Source organism: Salvelinus namaycush, chromosome 37 (genome assembly GCF_016432855.1).
Source record: "Salvelinus namaycush isolate Seneca chromosome 37, SaNama_1.0, whole genome shotgun sequence".
In the NCBI taxonomy this organism is placed as follows: domain Eukaryota; kingdom Metazoa; phylum Chordata; class Actinopteri; order Salmoniformes; family Salmonidae; genus Salvelinus; species Salvelinus namaycush.
Window position 1 is genome coordinate 22890199 of NC_052343.1, and position 23003 is coordinate 22913201.

At 42.9% G+C, this 23003-nt stretch overlaps 1 protein-coding gene across 1 annotated transcript; it reads right to left on the bottom strand.

The window, feature by feature from the left end:
• Positions 1–1084: 1084 nt before the first annotated feature.
• Positions 1085–21845, bottom strand: LOC120031229 (neural cell adhesion molecule 1-like). Its single transcript, XM_038976890.1, has 16 exons — positions 21704–21845; positions 19796–19867; positions 17766–17960; positions 17048–17185; positions 16463–16603; positions 16206–16323; positions 15725–15879; positions 13204–13346; positions 12933–13071; positions 10341–10508; positions 8270–8390; positions 6455–6584; positions 6185–6350; positions 2457–2661; positions 2200–2325; positions 1085–1782 (listed from the first exon to the last, which is right to left on the bottom strand). Exons 1-16 carry the CDS (start codon positions 21762–21764, stop codon positions 1743–1745), a joined length of 2118 nt encoding a protein of 705 aa, XP_038832818.1. The 5' UTR covers positions 21765–21845; the 3' UTR covers positions 1085–1742.
• Between the last annotated feature and the right edge of the window lie 1158 nt (positions 21846–23003).

The following is a 23003-nucleotide window of genomic DNA, read 5'->3' on the forward strand; positions in this document are numbered from 1 at the left end:
GGAGAATGTCATATGGTCAGATGAAACCAAAATAGAACTTTTTGGTAAAAACTCAACTCGTCGTGTTTGGAGGACAAAGAATGCTGAGTTGCATCCAAAGAACACCATACCTACTGTGAAGCATGGGGGTGGAAACATCATGCTTTGGGGCTGTTTTTCTGCAAAGGGACCAGGACGACTGATCCGTGTAAAGGAAAGAATGAATGGGGCCATGTATCGTGAGATTTTGAGTGAAAACCTCCTTCCATCAGCAAGGGCATTGAAGATGAAACGTGGCTGGGTCTTTCAGCATGACAATGATCCCAAACACACCGCCCGGGCAACTAAGGAGTGGCTTCGTAAGAAGCATTTCAAGGTCCTGGAGTGGCCTAGCCAGTCTCCAGATCTCAACCCCATAGAAAATCTTTGGAGGGAGTTGAAAGTCCGTGTTGCCCAGCAACAGCCCCAAAACATCACTGCTCTAGAGGAGATCTGCATGGAGGAATGGGCCAAAATACCAGCAACAGTGTGTGAAAACCTTGTGAAGACTTACAGAAAACGTTTGACCTCTGTCATTGCCAACAAAGGGTATATAACAAAATATTGAGATAAACTTTTGTTATTGACCAAATATTTATTTTCCACCATAATTTGCAAATAAATTCATTACAAATCCTACAATGTGATTTTCTGGATTTTTTTCCTCATTTTGTCTGTCATAGTTGAAGTTGAAAATAGTTGAAAATTACAGGTCTCTCTCATCTTTTTAAGTGGGAGAACTTGCACAATTGGTGGCTGACTAAATACTTTTTTGCCCCACTGTAAAATGATTATATGAGCAATTTGCAATTTAACAACAGATTATTTAAAAAATAAGCACATCATATAGCTCTGTAATATATGAGCTCTGTATATTCCTCATGATTACAACACTTGAAGAGATGTAATTTTGACACGTTGTTATTTGTTAATGTGATTATGCTGTATACTGTATATCAGGGCTGTCCACCCTCTTCCTGGAGATCTACCGTCCTGTGGGTTTTCAGTCCAACGCTAATTTAACACACCTGATTTTACTAATTAGCTGCTCAACAAGACCTTAACTAGCTGAATAAGATATGCTAAATTAGGGTTGGACTGAAAACCTACAGGACAGTAGATGTCCAGTAAGAGGGTTGGGCAGCCCTGCTGTATATTGTTAATATGTTAGGATAAAATGTCCTTATTAAGTAATGATATGTCACTTACAGATTGTTTTGCAGATTAAAGTGAATATAGACTTTAATAAATAATGAGTTATGATTCAATTAATGAACTACAAAGGTCTCCCTGACAATTTACAGCAGCCTTAATGTACTGAAATATAACATGAATGTACTGAAATATAACATGAATGTACTGAAATATAACATGAATGTACTGAAATATAACATGAATGTACTGAAATATAACATGAATGTACTGAAATATAACATGAATGTACTGAAACATAACATGAATGTACTGAAACATAAAAGCAAGGAAATGTAACACTTAACATGAGAATACACAGGGCTGGATGAAATTACAACAATCTGTTAATGTTAGACATTACAGTTCACAGATAACTTTCCTAATCCTTATCCTTTCTCAACATGGACTGTCCTGGGAACTCTCCAAAAACATTTAACTAAGACCCCTCAACTCACAATACTTCCTCCTTTCTACTGACATTTACAGGTTCCATTCTTCAGATACTAGGATGTCACTTCCTGTTCAGTAACTCAGGCCTCTGTGGCAGGATCTCCATTGGGGGACGTCTTCCTGATAGGAAATGATAGGTTAGAAATAAAATACAACTCAATACAACTAGCCATGCAAATATTTAATGAGTCATTAGCTCAGTAACTAAATATGCACATGCAAATACAGGAAAATAAGACTGTGTGCCTACTAATTCTGAGAGGGCATTCCCGTGTTCGTCAGCTCAAGTCATCAAAGACTCTAGCAGTGGCAAGTGGGTGGTGGCTACCTAACAATTAAAATGGGTATAAAAAAATGGCTAAGGGTGTCACTTTGCACATGAGTATATTAGTTATAATTTAATTAGTCAGTGATCAAACACACTTGCTGACTTATAAGTGCGGAGGTGCCTCTTTTTGCCATTTTTTATGGATCACAGCCCGTTTAGGGCGAGGGTGGGCTGTGTCCACCCCTCTGACGTCATCATGGGCCACCTACTCGAATTTGGTGAGGGGTGCTTTGTCGCACGTGACCTCCGCCTGCAACCCATTCTTTTCCCCATTTTGTGTCTGCAGCTTTGGGATGGTATCCCTCGGTATTCCTAGCCCATTCAACTTCAAGTCTCTGCATTGAAGGACACACATAAACTTAGGCTCAAGAGGGTTCATATAGAGAAACACACATAACCACACTACAACCATCTGAATATGTTACATTGAGGAACAGGCAGACAGTAGGCTAGAGAACAGTATTACCCATTAGAGGTGCCGTCACCCTCCTCCACAGTCTTCATCCCAGGGACCTTCTGCCCAAACAGCTTGACAGCCAGGAACATCAGCATGCCGCAGCGGTTGGTGTAGCAACAGGTGGCGTCCACAGCGATCAGTAGTGCCAAGAAGATGGCTATGACAATGCCTGCCACAGCCCCTTTCCCCATCCCACCCTTATTCATCTTGGCTACTGAAAGGGAAGAAGGGAGGGAAGGAGTGAGGGAGGGGATGAAAGGGACGGAGAGAAGGAGAAAGACACAGAGAGGGAGAGATAATCATATTTAAACTCAGTAAAACATTTTATCCTGACCTGGCATTCTGTTCTGTAACTGTTTGTATTTCAGAGATATTTTCCTCTCCATTGGGCAATAGTCAATTTTCCAGTATGTGACTGTGGTAAAGCTGTGAAACAGCTCGTAAGGAATGACATCACCAAATAATGAACTAATTGCTGGCACCTGTGCCTGTTCGCCAGCTCTGCCCGGGACTCTGGAAAAACTATTAGAAGGTGAGAGCGCAGAAAGGTGGTAGCGGAGGAGCCGGTCCTTCGGTGAACGTGAGGCTCCGTAGCCCTTGCAATTATATTGCACTCACCCTATAATGGTGGGAGGGTGTTATTCGCTGCTGTGTAGGGCTGCCGACGACAACCAGATAAGAAAGCTTTTTTGGGGAGTTGTTGCTTAAGGCTAAGGCTACTCAGTGCACCTTAGATATGTACCTACCGTCGGCCTGGAACTTGCCATGCCTGCCGGCTCAGCAAGGGTGCACACGCTCAGACCCCACGGGAGCATATCGTCAGCTAGACAAGCTAAATGTTTTTAAATGCCACATTTAAATGTTTTTAGTGTCATGTCTCTGTCCTATTCTGTTGGCTGAGTCCTGTTAAATGTGTTTAGTTTTTAGGGCTGGGTCCTATATGTGCCTTCATCACTATCATGTGGGTCTTTTGACTGTTTGTATTGGTCCAAGCACCTGTCTGCAGATGCGAAGTAAATACAATATAGCAAGTAAAACACTGGCATGGTAGAGTTGCAGTGGAATGTGCAAAGTAGAAGTAGAAATAGAAATAATGGGGTGCAAAGGAGCAAAATAAATAAATAACTACAGTAGGGGAAGAGGTAGTTGTTTGGGCTAAATTATAGATGGGCTACGTACAGGTTCAGTAATCTGTGAGCTGCTCTGACAGCTGGTGCTTAAAGCTAGTGAGGGAGATAAGTGTTTCCAGTTTCAGAGATTTTTGTAGTTCGTTCCAGTCATTGGCAGCAGAGAACTGGAAGGAGAGGCGGCCAAAGGAGGAATTGGCTTTGGGGGTGACCAGAGAGATATACCTGCTGGAGCGCGTGCTACGGGTGGGTGCTGCTATGGTGACCAGTGAGCTGAGATAAGGGGGGACTTTACCTAGCAGGGTCTTGTAGATGACCTGGAGCCAGTGGGTTTGGTGACGAGTATGAAGCGAGGGCCAGCCAACGAGAGCGTACAGGTCGCAGTGGTGGGTAGTATATGGGGCTTTGGTGACAAAACGGATGGCACTGTGATAGACTGCATCCAATTTATTGAGTAGGGTATTGGAGGCTATTTTGTAAATGACATTGCCGAAGTCGAGGATTGGTAGGATGATCAGTTTTACGAGGGTATGTTTGGCAGCATGAGTGAAGGATGCTTTGTTGCGAAATAGGAAGCCAATTCTAGATTTAACTTTGGATTGGAGATGTTTGATGTGAATCTGGAAGGAGAGTTTACAGTCTAACCAGACACCTAGGTATTTGTAGTTGTCCACATATTCTAAGTCAGAACCGTCCGGAGTAGTGATACTGGACGGGCGGGCAGGTGCAGGCAGCGATCGGTTGAAGAGCATACATTTAGTTCTACTTGTATTTAAGAGCAGTTGGAGGCCACGGAAGGAGAGTTGTATGGCATTGAAGCTCGTCTGGAGGGTTGTTAACACAGTGTCCAAAGAAGGGCCAGAAGTATACAGAATGGTGTCGTCTGCGTAGAGGTGGATCAGAGACTCACCAGCAGCAAGAGCGACATCATTGATGTATACAGAGAAGAGAGTCGGTCCAAGAATTGAACCCTGTGGCACCCCCATAGAGACTGCCAGAGGCCCGGACAACAGGCCCTCCGATTTGAAACACTGAACTCTATCAGAGAAGTAGTTGGTTTACCAGGCGAGGCAATCATTTGAGAAACCAAGGCTATCGAGTCTGCCGATGAGGATGTGGCGATTGACAGAGTCGAAAGCCTTGGCCAGGTCAATGAATACGGCTGCACAGTATTGTTTCTTATCGATGGCGGTTAAGATATCATTTAGGACCTTGAGCGTGGCTGAGGTGCACCCATGACCAGCTCTGAAACCAGATTGAATAGCGGAGAAGGTGTGGTGGGATTCGAAATGGTCGGTAACCTGTTTGTTGACTTGGCTTTCGAAGACCTTAGAACAGCACTGCTGTTTGGGAATTTCAGACGACACGAAAGAGAGGTTGAACAGGCTAGTAATAGGGGTTGCAACAATTTCGGCAGATAAATTTTAGAAAGAAAGGGTCCAGATTGTCTAGCCCGGCTGATTTGTAGGGTCCAGATTTTGCAGCTCTTTCAGAACATCAGCTGACTGGATTTGTGAGAAGGAGAAATGGGGAAGGCTTGGGCGAGTTGCTGTGGGGGGTGCAGTGCTGTTGACCGGGGTAGGGGTAGCCAGGTGGAAAGCATGGCCAGCCATAGAAAAATGCTTATTGAAATTCTCAATTATAGTGGATTTATCTGTGGTGACAGAGTTTCCTATCCTCAGTGCAGTGGGCAGCTGGGAGGAGGTGTTCTTATTCTCCATGGACTTTACAGTGTCCCAGAACTTTTTTGAGTTTGTGTTGCAGGAAGCAAATTTCTGCTTGAAAAAGCTAGCCTTGGCTTTTCTAACTGCCTGTGTATATAGGTTTCTAACTTCCCTGAAAAGTTGCATATCACGGGGGCTGTTCGATGCTGATGCAGAACGCCACAGTTTTGTGTGTGCCTTACACCACAGTTTTCTTCTTCCTACTCAGGCTCAGTTGCATAGACAGCAGAAATATAGTAGGATGCCTGTCTGAGATACTCCACGCTGTCTCATGAAATGAATGTCCCGCCCTGACCTTAGTTATCTATGTTTTCTTTATTATTTTGGTTACGTCAGGGTGTGACGAGGGTGGGTATGCTTGTTTTGTATTGTCTAGGTTTTTTTGTATGTCTAAGGGTGTTGGTAAGTCTAGGCAAATGTATGTCTATGGTGGCCTGAATTGGTTCCCAATCAGAGGCAGCTGTTTATCATTGTCTCTGATAGGGGATCATATTTAGGTTGACATTTTCCCTTTTGGTTTTGTGGGTTCTTATTCTATGTTTAGTTGCCTGTCTGCACTAGCCATATTAGCTTCACAGTTCGTTTTGTTATTTTGTTCGTTTTGTTCGTTTTGTTCAGTGTTCATTCTTTAAATAAAGAAGAATGTACGTTTATCACGCTGCGCCTTGGTCTCCTCCCTACGACGGCCGTGACAATTAAATGTTTAATAAAGCATGTAATTGTTTGTTATATTGTTGTTGAGTTCTGGTGTGTCCTTCACTCTGACATACCGGTTAATCAAAAGGTGGTGGTAGCACTACGTTACTCTGCTCAATCCAGTATTTGTCCCACCTCTCGGAAGGTCTCAAGCTTTATTTCACTACTACAGTATGCCATAGCAGCTTACCAGGCTGTGGGACGCTGAAGTTCAGCTTGACGGGGCTGGAGGAGCCGTAGGGGTTGACGGCTCGCACCTCCATGTGGTAGTCTGATTTATACTGCAGGTCATGGAGGTTGATCACTGTCGAGTTGGACGGCAGGTCCTTCTCCCTCCAGTCCTCGTCCACCTTATTCTAAGAAAGAGAGAGGAGGAGGGGGGGTGGTGTAAGGTCTTGCACACTCTGTAATGTCTTGATCTTTTGTCTTCCCTGAAAAACAGAAACACATTCATACTCACCACTCTGTAGCGGACAGTGTAGTGGATAATGGGGGCGCCTCCGTTGTCCAACTGTGTTAAAGGGATTGAGAACATATTGCCCTCAACCTTCCCCACGCTGGCCACCAGGACTGGGCTGTCTGGTTCCCCTGGGGAGGGAGGGAGGTAGAGGCAGTGTGTTGGTACAATAGGTACAGAGGTCAGGGGTGTTCATGCATCAGCCAGCTTATAACTACACAGTGTGTGAAACTGTTGTAGTAAAATCTACTGTCATGTTAGGGAGGTTGGTTATCCGTGAAAAACTGACTTTTCAGAGTTTTTCGACACATCACGTCAGTACTTTACCTCCTGCGGGGCCGAATGCCGATGGAATGGGATGATGTCATCAGGAGCGGGGCAATAATGGAGCATGAATAGCCGTCAGCGAGCAGGTGATGATGTCATGTGGATGATCATGTGACAGTGGAATGAGTGAATTATGACAGATTAATATTTCTTCCAGCCAATATACAGCTGAAGTCGGAAGTTTACATACACCTTAGGCAAATACATTAAATCTCAGTTTTTCACAATTCCTGACATTTATTCCTAGTAAAAATTCTCTGTTTTAGTTCAGTTAGGATCACCACTTTCTTTTAAGAATGTGAAATGTCAGAATAATAGTAGAGAGAATGTTTCATTTCAGCTTATCTTTCTGTCATCACATTCCCAGTGGGTCAGAAGTTTACATACACTCAATTAGTATTTGGTAGCATTGTCATTAAATTGTTAAACTTGGGTCAAACGTTTCGGGTAGCCTTCCACAAGCTTCCCACAATAAGTTGGGTGAATTTTGGCCCATTCCTCCTGACAGAGCTGTTGTAACTGAGTCAGGTTTGTAGGCCTCCTTGCTCGCACACACTTTTTCAGTTCTGCCCACAAATTTTCTATAGGATTGAGGTCAGGGCTTTGTGATGGCCACTCTTTGTCTTTGTTGTCCTTAAGCCATTTTGCCACAACTTTGGAAGTATGCTTGGGGTCATTGTCCATTTGGAAGACCCATTTGCGACCAAGCTTTAACTTCCTAACCGATGTCTTGAGATGTTGCTTCAATATATCCACATAATTTTCCATCCTTATGATGCCATCTATATTGTGAAGTGCACCAGTCCCTCCTGCAGCAAAGCACCCCCACAACATGATGCTGCCACCCCCGTGCTTCACGGTTGGGATGGTGTTCTTCGGCTTGCAAGCCTCCCCCTTTTTCCTACAAACATAACGATGGTCATTATCACCAAACAGTTCTATTTTTGTTTCATCAGACCAGAGGACATTTCTCCGAAAAGTACGATCTTTGTCCCCATGTGCAGTTACAAACCGTAGTCTGGCTTTTTTATGACGGTTTTGGAGCAGTGGCTTCTTCCTTGCTGAGCGGCCTTTCAGGTTATGTCGATATAGGACTCGTTTGTCTGTGGATATAGATACTTTTGTGATACAGTGAATTATAAGTGAAATAATCTGTCTGTAAACAATTGTTGGAAAAATTACTTGTGTCATGCACAAAGTATATGTCCTAACCGACTTGCCAAAATCTAGTTTGTTAACAAGAAATTTGTGGAGTGGTTGAAAAATGTGTTTTAATGACTCCAACCTAAGTGTATGTAAACTTCCGACTCCAACTGTAGATAGACACTCAAAACAGTAGGCAATATGGATATACTGTAGCTTGTTGACACAAGTAATGCAGTTTGAACAATGATAGTTGGTGACAATTAGTAATAATTATACTGCATTTGCCTAGATATGATGCGATTGGGAGTGAGGAGAGAGAGAGGAGGAAGAGGAGGGTGACACTCACGTATGCCCTGTGTGCGGACGGTGAGCTCTTCGGAGAAGCCTCCCTGACCCAGGTGGTTCTGTGGGGCAAACCGGACAGAGTAGGTGGTGTAGGGATTCAGATCTGTGATAACCAGGGGGTCTGCACACAAACAACAGGGTGCATGAACACACACATTACTTTTATATACAGTGGGGAGAACAAGTATTTGAGACACTGCCGATTTTGCAGGTTTTCCTACTTACAAAGCATGTAGAGGTCTGTATTTTTTATCATAGGTACACTGTGAGAGACGGAATCTAAAACAAAAATCCAGAAAATCACATTGTATGATTTTTAAGTAATTAATTTGCATTTTATTGCATGACATAAGGATTTGATCACCTACCAACCAGTAAGAATTCCGGCTCTCACAGACCTGTTAGTTTTTTTTAAGAAGCCCTCCTATTCTCCACTCATTACCTGTATTATTAACTGCACCTGTTTGAACTCGTTACCTGTATAAAAGACACCTGTCCACACACTCAATCAAACAGACTCCAACCTCTCCACAATGGCCAAGACCAGAGAGCTGTGTAAGGACATCAGGGATAAAATTGTAGACCTGCACAAGGCTGGGATGGGCTACAGGACAATAGGCAAGCAGCTTGGTGAGAAGGCAACAACTGTTGGCGCAATTATTAGAAAATGGAAGAAGTTCAAGATGACGGTCAATCACCCTCGGTCTGGGGCTCCATGCATGATCTCACCTCGTGGGGCATCAATGATCATGAGGAAGGTGAGGGATCAGCCCAGAACTACACGGCAGGACCTGGTCAATCACCCTCGGTCTGGGGCTCCATGCATGATCTCACCTCGTGGGGCATCAATGATCATGAGGAAGGTGAGGGATCAGCCCAGAACTACACGGCAGGACCTGGTCAATGACCTGAAGAGAGCTGGGACCACAGTCTCAAAGAAAACCATTAGTAACACACCACGCCATCATGGATTAAAATCCTGCAGCGCACGCAAGGTCCCCCTGCTCAAGCCAGCGCATGTCCAGGCCCGTCTGAAGTTTGCCAATGACCATCTGGATGATCCAGAGGAGGAATGGAAGAAGGTCATGTGGTCTGATGAGACAAAAATAGAGCCTTTTGGTCTAAACTCCACTCGCCGTGTTTGGAGGAAGAAGAAGGATGAGTACAACCCCAAGAACACCATCCCAACCGTGAAGCATGGAGGTGGAAACATCATTCTTTGGGGATGCTTTTCTGCAAGGGGACAGGACGACTGCACCGTATTGAGGGGAGGATGGATGGGGCCATGTATCGCGAGATCTTGGCCAACAACCTCCTTCCCTCAGTAAGAGCATTGAAGATGGGTCGTGGCTGGGTCTTCCAGCATGACAACGACCCAAAACACACAGCCAGGGCAACTAAGGAGTGGCTCCGTAAGAAGCATCTCAAGGTCCTGGAGTGGCCTAGCCAGTCTCCAGACCTGAACCCAATAGAAAATCTTTGGAGGGAGCTGAAAGTTCGTATTGCCCAGTGACAGCCCCGAAACCTGAAGGATCTGGAGAAGGTCTGTATGGAGGAGTGGGCCAAAATCCCTGCTGCAGTGTGTGCAAACCTGGTCAAGAACTGGAAACGTATGATCTCTGTAATTGCAAACAAAGGTTTCTGTACCAATATTAACTTCTGCTTTTCTGATGTATCAAATACGTATGTCATGCAATAAAATGCAAATTAATTACTTAAAAATCATACAATGTGATTTTCTGGATTTTTGTTTTAGATTCCGTCTCTGACAGTTGAAGTGTACATATGATAAAAATTACAGACCTCTACATGCTTTGTAAGTAGGAAAACCTGCAAAATCGGCAGTGTATCAAATACTTGTTCTCCCCACTGTATGTATACACTCAAACTAATCAAACTACTCATAACTAGTCATATCACTAAAATGGTCATCAGAGGCCTCCCCTGGTTTAGGGAAATCCGTGTTCAGTTACGACTTCTAGTCCTCAGCGTATTCATTGGCTTCATTTGTCTCAAACATCATCTACAGTATTTCATTAAATAGTTTGGGCACTGAGAGTCAGGTTTTTACCTGTGGACTGGATGACTCTCTCCTGCCAATTGTTCTCACGTCCTGTCTTCCACTGGAGGGTGAAGTGGGTGATGGGAGAGCCCCCATCCACTAGGGAAGCACCCAGGGTGAAGTGGACCGATGTGGGCCCTGGGGTGCCACTTACCTGGGATGCTTTACCTGGCCAGGCTGGGGGAGGAGAGATGAGAGAAACATGGAGAGCGAGAGGATTGAAGGAGGGGGAAATAGGGAGAAAGGAGGGAGGTGCAGAGCAGTTCAAAGACAGAGAGGTGAAGAGGGAATGAGCATGTCAGAGATGAAAGAATAAGAACATTGTCATTATGTCACGTTCTGACCATAGTTCTTGTGTGTTTTGCTTGTTTTAGTGTTGGTCAGGACGTGAGCTGGGTGGGCATTCTATGTTGTGTGTCTAGTTTGTCTGTTTCTGTGTTTGGCCTAATATGGTTCTCAATCAGAGGCAGGTGTTTTGTGTTGTCTCTGATTGGGTATCATATATAGGTGGCTTGTTTTGTGTTGGGGTTGGTGGGTGGTTGTTTCCTGTCTCTGTGTTTTCTCTGCACCAGCTAGGACTGTATCGGTTTGCCACATTTTGTTATTTTTGTAATTGTTAAGTGTTCACTGTTTATCATTATTAAATATGTTGAGCACCAACTACGCTGCGTCTTGGTCCTATCCCTGCTACACCTCCTCTTCTCTTGAAGAGAAGGAAGGCTGCCGTTACACATTAGAAATAAAAAACGGTGAATACTGCAAATATAAATAAACTCACCAAAAAAAGATATGTCCTCTCACTGTCAACTGCGTTTATTTTCAGCAAACTTAACATGTGTAAATATTTTTATGAACATGGCAAGATTCAACAACTGAGACATGAACTGAACAAGTTCCACAGACATGTGACTAACAGAAATGGAATAATGTGTCCCTGAACAAAGAGGGGGTCAAAAGTAACAGTCAGTATCTGGTGTGGCCCCCAGCTGCATTAAGTACTGCAGTGCATCTCCTCCTCATGGACAGCACTAGATTTGCCAGTTCTTGCTGTGAGATGTTACCCCACTCTTCCACCAAGGCACCTGCAAGTTCCCGGACATTTCTGTGGGGAATGGCCCTAGCCCTCACCCTCCGATCCAACAGGTCCCAGACGTGCTCAATGGGTTTGAGATCCAGGCTCTTCGCTGGCCATGGCAGAACACTGACATTCCTGTCTTGCAGGAAATCACACACAGAACGAGCAGTATGGCTGGTACCATTGTCATGCTGTAGGGTCATGTCAGGATGAGCCTGCAGGAAGGGTACCACATGAGGGAGGGGGATGTCTTCCCTGTAACGCGACTGCAATGACAACAAGCTCAGTCCGATGATGCTGTGACACACCGCCCCAGACCATGACGGACCCTCCACCTCCAAATCCATCCCGCTCCAGAGTACAGGCCTCGGTGTAACGCTCGCTCCTTCGACGATAAACACGAATCCGACCATCACCCCTGGTGAGACAAAACCGCGGCTCTTCAGTGAAGACCACTTTTTGCCTGTCCTGTCTGGTCCAGCGACGGTGGGTTTGTGCCCATAGGCGACGTTGTTGCCGGTGATGTCTGGTGAGGACCTGCCTTACAACAGGCCTACAATCCCTCAGTCCAGCCTCTCTCAGTCTATTGCGGACAGTCTGAGCAGTGATGGAGGGATTGTGCGTTCCTGGTGTAACTTGGGCAGTTGTTGTTGCCATTCTGTACCTGTCCCGCAGGTGTGATGTTCGGATGTACCGATCCTGTGCAGGTATTGTTACACGTGGTCTCCCACTGTGAGGATGATCAGCTATCCTGTCTCCCTGTAGTGCTGTCTTAGGCGTCTCACAGTACGGACATTGCAATTTATTGCCCTGGCCACATCTGCAGTCCTCATGCCTCCTTGCAGCATGCCTAAGGCATGTTCACGCAGATGAGCAGGGACCCTGGGCAGCTTTCTTTTGGTGTTTTTCAGAGTCAGTAGAAAGGCCTCTTTAGTGTCCTAAGTTTTCATAACTGTGACCTTAATTGCCTACCGTCTGTAAGCTGTTAGTGTCTTAACGACCATTCCACAGGTGCATGTTTATTAATTGTTTATGGTTCATTGAACAACATGGGAAATAGTGTCAAAACCCTTTACAATGAAGATCTGTGAAGTTATTTGGATTTTTATGAATTACCTTTGAAAGACAGGGTCCTGAAAAAGGGACGTTTCTTTTTTTGCTGAGTTTAGAGTACCTACACTTTAGCTAAAATCTCCCACTGTTTTCAGTTATTTTAGAATTTTATAGTGGTTTGTGGCTGCTTGTCCCTTTATAGAAAGGTAAAAACTGATTGAATCAATGTTGTTTCCATGTCATTAAAACCCAAAAATGGAGTGCAATGACGTTGAATCAACGTGGAAAACTGATTGGATTTGAAAAAAGTAATCAACTTAATTAAACATATTTTTTTCACCTAAATCCAATGACTTGGTGACATTTTCTGTTGATTTCAAGTTGAATTCACATTGAACGTCTCTGTCCAGTGGAATGTTGTGTTAGCGCTAAGTATTATCATAACAGAGTAGGAAGGTCAAGAGTGGCCTTACTCTGCAGGCTGAAGTCTGTGGAGGCGTTGCCAGCAGGACTGATAGCCATGCAGCTGTACAGCCCTCCATCTGAGGGCGTCACATTGTCAACTACCAGGACATAGCCATCCTCCATTCTCACTCGACCTCCACCAGTGTCCTGTATCCACACAAACACAACCAAACAGGAACTCAGAGGAGAGAAATATAACAAAAAATGTATTCTCTGCCTGATTCTCCCCCAATAGTTGTTGTAATTAATACCACTGTGTGAATGTATCATCTGTCTTACCACTGTTAGCAGGTGGTCATTGTTGGTCTTCCTGACCCACTGCAGCGCGGGCATAGGGTGTCCTGAGACATTACAGGACACTGAGAGAGTCTGGCCTGGCTCCAGCTCCATCTTCTTCTGGCTCAGCACTGCTACAGGATGCTCTGTAAACACGTACAGAACAAGAGACAGGACAAACTGAGTGCTTTGTGTGACAATAACAAACAAATTACAATAGATAAGAATATGTGTAAATTATTAACAATATATGAGCATCTTCTGTTAAATAGGAACAATTATTTTGTTGTGTGTTCAGATGGCTTCGAAGACCAGAAAGATATTGATAGTGTGTATGGTTAAGCCAGCAAGATATTGGCATTGTATCTGGTTAGGGAGTGAAAGTAATTTATAATAAGGGTTACATGGAGAAAAACGGACCTCTCTGAAATGGGCCTCCCTTCAGCAAAATATATTTTACCTAAACCCTCCCTGAATGCTTGGGGAAAAAAACAAGTGACCCTCCCCTATACCCAATAATAATAATAATAATTCAAACATAAAGTGGATAACAGAGAACATGTCTACCATTTACCCTAACTTCTTGGACAGACCAGAGCCTTAGATATGAAGTTTTAGAAATTGTTCTATGTCTTGTAAGCATTACATGACAGCACAGGAATTTTTATTGCGCACAGGGCTGCAGCCCGGGGCCAGAAGGTTGTGGGTTCGCAGACCACCGTGGACAAGAGTATGGGTGGAAAGATTTCCTTTATAGTAAAAGCATTGCATAAATCTATAATCGTATTTGCAGGGCCGAGAAAAAAATTCCTTTTATAAACCTTTCATGCAATTCTACGTCATTTTACATATTAGCAGAATATTTTTTAATAACACACAAACTACCGAAATTACAGGCTAAGAATGGACAAAGAGTTGTCCCTATGTGTTCATCTTATCATATTTCTTTAATGCCAAATGTCTTGTTTTAAATGAAACTGTCCTTGTTTGCAAATAATTAAATCTGAGACATCATGAGGAATCTTGAAGTTATGCCTACCTTTCCACCCCAGACAGAGTAGGACTACAGACGCAGAAAAAATGTAAGTTTTAACTAGTGGCTACTCTTCTTCAATGGCTTAACCCAACGAGAGAAGGTCACAAGTGTTTCCCTAAAAGCTGTCTGGGTTTAAACATCTTCTGTTGCACAGAACGTGAATAGATGAATCAATCGATAGTGATAGAATTATACGAACAAAAATATAAACACAACATGCAACAATTTCAAAGATTTTAGTAAGTTCCAGTTCATAGAAGGAAATCAGTTAATTGAAATAAATTAATTAGGCCCGAATCTATGGATTTCACATGACTGGGCAGGGGAGCAGCCATGGGTGGGCCTGGGAGGGCATAGGTCCACCCACTTGGGAGCCAGGTCCACCCACTGGGGAGCTAGACCTAGCAAATCAGAATTCGTTTTTCCCCACAAAATGGCTTTATTAAAGACAGAAATACTCCTCAGCACCAACCCTTCCCCTCCTCAGACTATCTCGCAGGTGAAGAATCCGGATGTGGAGGTCCTGGGCTAGCATGGTTACACATGGTGTGTGGTTGTGAGGCCGGTTGGATGTACTGCCAGATTCTCTAAAACGACGGCTTATGGTAGAGAAATTAACATTCAATTCTCCAGCAAAAGCTCTCTTGGACATTCCTGCAGTCAGCATGCCAATTGTACACTCCCTTTAAACTTGAGACATCTGTGGCATTGTGTTGTGTGACAAAACTGCACATTTTAGAGTGGTCTTTTATGGTCCCAGCACAAGGTGCACCTGTTTAATGATCATGCTGTTTAATCAGCTTCTATCGTAGAAATATAACTTTGCTCTGTGCTTCTGCAAGCATGCATTTCATAGCCTATAGCCTATAGGCTATGGATCATTTGATTGAGACCACACTAAATAGCCTATAGGCACACCTGATATTGTGTGACCAGTGGAGAATCAGAGATGAGGGACGGCATCGGGCACACATCGATATATAGCCTTATAATCAACTCATTTTAAAACATTAAGAAATATTGGAATTTCATCAATTACAAATTACATGACCCTCCCCAGAACTAGATTTGGGAAAAAAATACTAAACCTAGAACTTGACTGAAATTGAAAAAGCATGAACCTTCCCCATTTTCCTCAAAGGTGCCCATTCTTTCCATCAATCTTTCTGAAAACACCTGAAGATTTAAAAAAAATATGCTGCTTTTCCCTGGTTGAAAATGTTACACGGGTAATGGGTTTGTATGGGATCAAATGGTTTGTTTTCTGAAACTCAGGCTCACTAGACTGTCTGACAGAAAATGGTTGCTTACACAGAATCAAATTCTCCATGATATCTCTGTATATCAGGAACGTAAACATCTGGAAGGAAGTATTCAAATAACAAGCCATTTTTTATCTGTTATTTTGGAGAAAGCTTGGTCTTATGAAGCTAAAGCTGTTTGTTTCCAGGAGGAGTGTGTTTCCTGATGTTCTCTAACAAACCACACCTGAGACATCCAGCATGATCATGGCACTGCTCTCTGAGATTTTATTCTTGGCCGTGCAGATGTACTCTCCGTAGTCGCTCCTGACAACGGACGAGATAATCAGCTCGCTCTTGTCTGAGTTGTACTTGTAGCGGGACTCATCTGAAGATTCTGGGCTGAGGAGGGAAGCGCCAACAGACAGACAGGCAGAAGTGAGGCCTGGTGCTACAGAACATTAGCATGCTGCTGATAAGGAAGTTGACAGGAAGTGAGACACACAGTCAACCACACAGACAGGATGGCACGCCACATTAGTGGTGTACTGAGACATAAATGACCACATAAATATAGACACACTGGAGGCCTTCACCCAAACATACACTTTCCAATACACACTAGTTTTTCTCTCGCTCTCTCTCTGTGTTATTGCAAACTGTTTTGAGCAGGATACTCTGGCTTTACACACATGCACATCAGTGTGAAGAAACACACACACACTCACACTGTCCAGATGATGTTCGGTTGGGGGACTCCCTCGACCAGGCAGCTGAGGGAGACATTGGTCTCTGGTCCAGCCGTGACTTTCTTCACCTCCTCATGGATTTTCGCTGTGGGGGGAACTACAGCAGGAGGGTCAGAGGAGACATGATTTATTATAGTCAACAACAACACACCTAATCCTCTGGTCTATACAGAGTATGTACGAAATAAAGATCCTAAAATATCCCTTATTCCCTACTGCACTTTGAGTAACCCCACCGTTGATGGAGATGGAGATGTCAAGCTTTTCAAAAATGGGCCGGTCCTTGATTTTAGCCTCACAGGTATATGTTCCGTGATCCTTCCTGTTGATGTTGTTGATCTGTAGAGAGTTGTCTTTTAGTCTTGTGATCCGACCTGCTGGGAGCAAAAGACGGCAACAGGGAAAAGAAAGATCAGCCCCATCTCAGCGTCAGGAACACGTTCTCTCTGCTTAATCATCAATATAACCAAGCTTCAAAAAGCAATCACGCTCTCTCTTTAAGGTTGTCAATGGTGGCATTCACATGAAACAGGGTCAGGGCTTGTCTGACGGTTATTTTCAGTGTGTTTTGTCGCTCTGGAAAAAGATGACAGATTGAATCAGATGTTTCCCGGAGAAGAGTCCGGAAAACATCCCTCGATTTGACGGCAAATCGGATTAGCCTATGAGCTACGTGACCCCTTCTGCCCCTCAACAGCCTGTCCACCATCGCCACCTCTCCATCGGTCACCGGCAGGCAGGCAGCAGCTAGTGCGAGGAGCTAGGAAGCTAAGAGACCCCCATACCACATGAACAATCAGAACCGAGGGTACCCCTCCTACCTTCAGATTGCAGTTTCTCATGGTCCCTCTCCCAGTTGACTTCCACCTCCGGCTTGCCAGTGACCATGCAGGTGATGACCACATCTTGACCCTCCAGGAACTCATGGTAGGCCAGTGTTTCCCCGAAGGATGGCCGCTCTGGGTGAGTTGAGAGAGGGATGGAGAGAGCGAAAGGGTCATTGTGTGTGTGTGTTTTTGGTTTTTGGTTTTACTATCCTCAAGGAAAATTTCACCGGTCCCGACAAGGAAATAGGATACTTCAGGCTTAGGGTTTAGGGTTAGAATTAGGGTTAGGGGTTACGGTTAGGAGTTGGGTTGGGTTGGGGGTTTGAGGTTTGGGGCTAAGGTTAGGATTAAGGAAAATTTCACTCTCCCCCACAAGGAAAAAGGCTATTTTAGGCTTAGGGGTTAGGTTTAGGGTTAGAATTAGGGTTAGAGTTTAGGGTTAGGAATTGAGTTGGGGGTTTGGAGTTAAGGTTAGGGTTAAGGGTTAGGGTTAGGGGTGAGGGAAAATAGGATTTTGAATGGGAATGACTGTTTTGGTCCCCACAAGGATACTAAAACAAACGTGTGTGTGTTACAGAGATATGACCTATCTGTCTTTGATCTTGCAAGACAACACTAATTAGCTCAATACTCAAACAATACGAGAAAAACCCTTCAACACTGACTCTTGGTCATATTAGCCAGGTGAAAACTTTTACCTTAAACATCTTACCGTAGACAAAGATGGTCTGAAATGTATGATCTCTGTCACCGGTGTCAAATTCACATAAGCATGTGTACAGTCCTGCATCCTCCAACTTGGCATCCCTGATGAACAGTTTTGACGATGTCTCATCCACTTTCTCAACCTGGTCACCTTCAACATCCTCTCCATCTATCTGCCAGGTGATGTCTCCTTCCCCACCAGCTAAGAGGGGTTATGTGTGATTATATGTATCATATATAAAAAAATTGTTAAGGATATATATATACACAGTTGAAGTCGGATGTTTACATACACCTTAGGCAAATACATTTAAACTCAGTATTTCACAATTCCTGACATTTATTCCTAGTAAGAATTGCCTGTATTAGGTCAGTTAGGATCACCACTTTATTTTAAGAATGTGAAATGTCAGAATAATAGTAGAGAGAATGATTTATTTCAGCTTTTATTTCTTTCATCACATTCCCAGTGGGTCAGAAGTTTACATACACTCAATGAGTGTTTGGTAGCATTGCCTTAACTTCGGTCAAACGTTTCGTGTAGCCTTCCACAAGCTTCCCACAATAAGTTAGGTGAATTTTGGCCCATTCCTCCTGACAAAGCTGGTGTAACTGAATCAGGTATGTAGGCCTCCTTGCTCGCACACGCTTTTTCAGTTCTGCCCACAAATTTTCTATGGGATTGAGGTCAGGGCTTTGTGATGGCCACTCCAATACCTTGACTTTGTTGTCCTTAAGCCATTTTGCCACAACTTTGGAAGTATGCTTGGGGTCATTGTCCATTTGGAAGACCCATTTGCAACCAAGCTTTAACTTCCTGACTGATGTCTTGAGATGTACCTTCAATATATCCACATAATTTTCCACCCTCATGATGCCATCTATTTTGTGTAGTGCACCAGTCCCTCCTGCAGCAAAGCACACCCACAACATGATGCTGCCACCCCCGTGCTTCAAGGTTGGGATGGTGTTCTTCGGCTTGCAAACCTCCCCCCTTTTCCTCCAAACATAATGATGGTCATTATGGCCAAACAGTTCTATTTTTGTTTCATCAAACCAGAGGACATTTCTCCAAAAAGTACAATCGTTGTCCCCATGTGCAGTTGCAAACCGTGGTCTGGCTTTTTTTATGGCGGTTTTGGAGCAGTGGCTTCTTCCTTGCTGAGCGGCCTTTCAGGTTATGTCGATATAGGACTCGTTTTACTTGTTTCCTCCAGCATCTTCACAAGGTCCTTTGCTGTTGTTCTGGGATTGATTGGCACTTTTCACACCAAAGTACGTTCATTTTTAGGAAACAGAACGCGTCTCCTTCCTGAGCGTTATGACGGCTGCGTGGTCCCATGGTGGTTATGCTTGCATACTATTGTTGTACAGATGAACGTGGTACCTTCAGGCATTTGGAAATTGCTCCCTACGATGAATCAGACTTGTGGAGGTCTACAATTTTTTGTGAGGTCTTGGTTAATTTCTTTTGATTTTCCCATGATGTCATGCAAAGAGGCACTGAGTTTGAAGGTAGGCCTTGAAATACATCCACAGGTACACCTCCAATTGACTCAAATGATGTCAATTAGCCTATCAGAAGCTTCTAAAGCCATGCCATCATTTTCTGGAATTTTCCAAGCTGTTTAAAGGCACAGTCAACTTCGTGTATGTAAACTTCTGACCCACTGGAATTGTGATACAGTGAATTATAAGTGAAATAATCTGTCTGTAAACAATTGTTGAAAAATGACTTGTGTCATGCACAAAGTAGATGTCCTAACCAACTTGCCAAAACTATAGTTTGTTAACAAGACATTTGTGGAGTGGTTGAAAAACGAGTTTTAATGACTCCAACCTAAGAATATGTGAACTTCCGACTTCAACTGTATATATATATATATATATGTATATATATGTATATATATATATATATATATTCATACAACTGCATATGCCAGTGTACTAGAATATGCAGAAGACACTCTACCTTTGGTAAGATGTTAACCATGGTAAGATGTTGCTCTTATGGAAATGCCAGAACATTGTACCAACCTTTGCAGAGGAGCATGGCATTCTCACCCAGCAACACATCTTGTTTGGAGGTGATGATTTCCATTTTGGCCTCTGACACAGTGAGGAAGAAGAGCAATATTATAACAACCTTTTGGACACCTAACAGTAACACCACTTGAAACTTCTATATTCTGGAATAACTATTGAAATGGAGAACCTAGAGCCAAACATTTGGGCCTGCCTATCGACTTGACTAAGAATACATTAGTGTGATTAATCAAATACCACCAAACCACAACTGTCATGTATTTTCTACACTGTATCTCTACAACAGACTGTAACGATGCACTCATCAACACTATACATTTATAAGAGAGATCAGTTGATTGATTTGACCTGGGACACCTGCAGAAGGAGTGAGGTCTCAATTGCTCCTGTCAACGCTGAAGCCCTGCAGATTGCCATCCATCTGGAGATAGAGCAGCACACTATTCCTTCCTGTACTAAGGCTGAGACAGGCTGCATGGCTGTGGCTGAGAATGGCTGTATGGCTGTGGCTCAGACAGGCTCTATGGCTGTGGATGAGACAGGCTCTATGTCTGCGTCCCAATTCTCTTATATGGCCACATCTCCTTCGCCTCATAACTTACTTTATTTCTGTCCTTTGTCTGTTGGCCACTGAAAGGTGAAATGGTTGGATAGATTTCCAACCTTTTGCTTTCCTTTCCCCTATAATCAATTTGGTTGTAAAACAAGGTCAGGGGGCTCTTTGAGTCAAAACCAAATTACAGCAGAGGGATGATATAGCCTTAACAATCATGGCTGGGTTAATTAGGATGAGTTTAGATGTGGTGGAATTAGAATAAGAGTAGTTAGTTGGCATCTCTTTTTTGGCATTTTAAAGATTACTGCCACATTATGGGCTGGGGTGGATTCAGAAAGCATCTCCTATTACAATTCAGCCTCCGGAACAGATGACCTTGGACATTGCTCTGGGTACACCTCACACTGATGAAACTCAGTAGAGATAGAATAAAGAAAATCTATTTTTTAACATATGAGATGACCAAACTCAGTATTCTCTCCTATGTCCTAGCATTCGGGATGCTGTATAGCTGTAGCACCACATTCATGTACTTGAGGAATGTATTGAAAGTACTATATATTGTACATGTAGGGAAAATTGTCAAGGAAAATGTTCACTTTAGTTAGCTCTGTAAAGTTGGATTGAATCCCTTAGGTAAGATTAAAAAACATGTCAATGAAAAGTAAAACAAACAAGTCCAGTGCATCGCATAACAGAACACAAACTGTGAACCATGTTCCCTGTGAGGAGAACCATACAGATGTAGGATATTAATTTGAGCCAGTTTGCTACAGCAGGAAAATAATACTGCAGCAACAGGAAATGTGCATTATTATGTGGATTATAAAGAATTTACATTTTTGTACGGGTTGATAAATGTATTTTAAGGGAAAATCAAGTCTGAAATGTCAAAGTGGAAATTACAAACTCCAGAAGGCTTTTTAAACACACACCAAGTTTTAAATGTCCTACATCACAGGAAAGTTTTCCTGCAACAGGTTGATCAAATTAAGATCCTACATCTGTAGCAGTGATATGATCATCCAATATAGGTTATACCAGCTCTGATATACTGATTTCAAGGGTTTTAATGAAGATAGTCATTACACGGAAGCATAAATATCACATATTCAAAGAAATGAACGCCAACAGTGACATTTATTGTCTATATATGTCTATATTGTTTAAACTATAGGCAAATGCATATTGACAAATAATGAACAAATAAACCAATAAATAATCAAATAAAATTAAAAACAAAAAATAGTCCCACTCCCAACAAATATAAAAGTAGGTCTAATTAATATGATTATTTACAGAAATATTCAAACCTTGAAGTGTTTAGGATTTTGTATTCTCACCTGAAAAACCAAGGACCAGCATTATGGAACACATTCTCAAGATGAGCATCGATTCAGCCATTTCTACCTCAACGTTGCCACTATCCTCAATGAATGGATCGATGTAGTCCTTGACACCTGCTGCATGCAATTGCGCGTGAAATACAACAGTGGTGGAAACATATATTTCATGCTTTTATAGGCAAGAGGTGAGAACCAGGGAGACAGACAGGGACCCCACAATCTCTAAAATCTCTGCATGCCGCCCTCCCCTGCTCAAATCCACACCCCTTAACATTTTCGGTTCAGATCATGCACCGGGGGAAAATAATGCTGGAAAGTAGCCTTCCCTACCCTATCAGGCGCCACCGCAGGCCCCTGCCTCCGCTCCAAAACACCGGATAAAAGGAACTCTGCACTCCCCACTCCCCCAGGGAGGAGATGAAGAAGATATTTTTATCACTCGACTCCATCAGTTTTAGTTAAAGAGCAAGTTCATCTGAATTCATAATGTGATGAAATTAAGATATGCAAATAAAACATGTATTCTTGATTTAATAAAGATTTTTCGTTTCTTGACCTCATCTTGTCACACTTTGTGTCCGATTTCTCTGGAAAGCTCATGTAAAATGTTGATAATTTATGTTCCCAGCATAAATAACACTAGGTAAAAAAAAGAAAACAATACAATCAAAGTAGCTGAAATGACAGTGTGCCATGAATGGAAAAATAAAGTTTCAGAAATATTCAAGATGCATATAGAAATATTCAAGATGCAGGGATTGTACATAGTGCACTTATTTTATGGAGAGCACTTATTTTAATTACCCAACACCAAAATAAACTGTTACTTGTGCGCTGCACAAGGTATAGAGTCGTTTCACACTACAGTAATTCTGACATAGCTGAGAGATGCAGTATGAGACATGATAAATCGACCATAGGCCGTATTTTATACTTTTTTTAGGGAGCGCAACAATAAGGTTTCTCCGGGGACATATGACAAATTAAAGATAATCACTCTATGAGCTCAGATGTAATAATTTAATAACCTAATATCCAACGTTTCGACAGACAACCTGTCTTCATCAGGGTATATTCTCCGGGGGCATACCCAGTCAATTAGATATTGTGCTTCGTTAACCAGGTCCTCTGCCAGAACAGCTGAGTTAAACAATTGATGGAATGTCAAACAATTGATAGTGGTGTATAATCTATGTACGCCCATCCTTCAATACAGAAACATTACAATAATATTTATTTATTTATTTTACTCATGATGAAGTAAAAAAAGCAAAATATGTTTTTAATTGGTTAAAAA

Excerpts from the sequence above, each read along its gene's own strand:
- LOC120031229 (XM_038976890.1), bottom strand. The coding sequence starts at position 21,764 with ATGGCTGAATCGATGCTCATCTTGAGAATGTGTTCCATAATGCTGGTC. Across the intron at positions 13,072-13,203 it reads ATGACCACCTGCTAACAGTG|GACACTGGTGGAGGTCGAGT; the intron begins GTAAGACAGATG and ends GTGTGGATACAG. Across the intron at positions 6,351-6,454 it reads ACACTGTCCGCTACAGAGTG|AATAAGGTGGACGAGGACTG; the intron begins GTGAGTATGAAT and ends TCTCTTTCTTAG.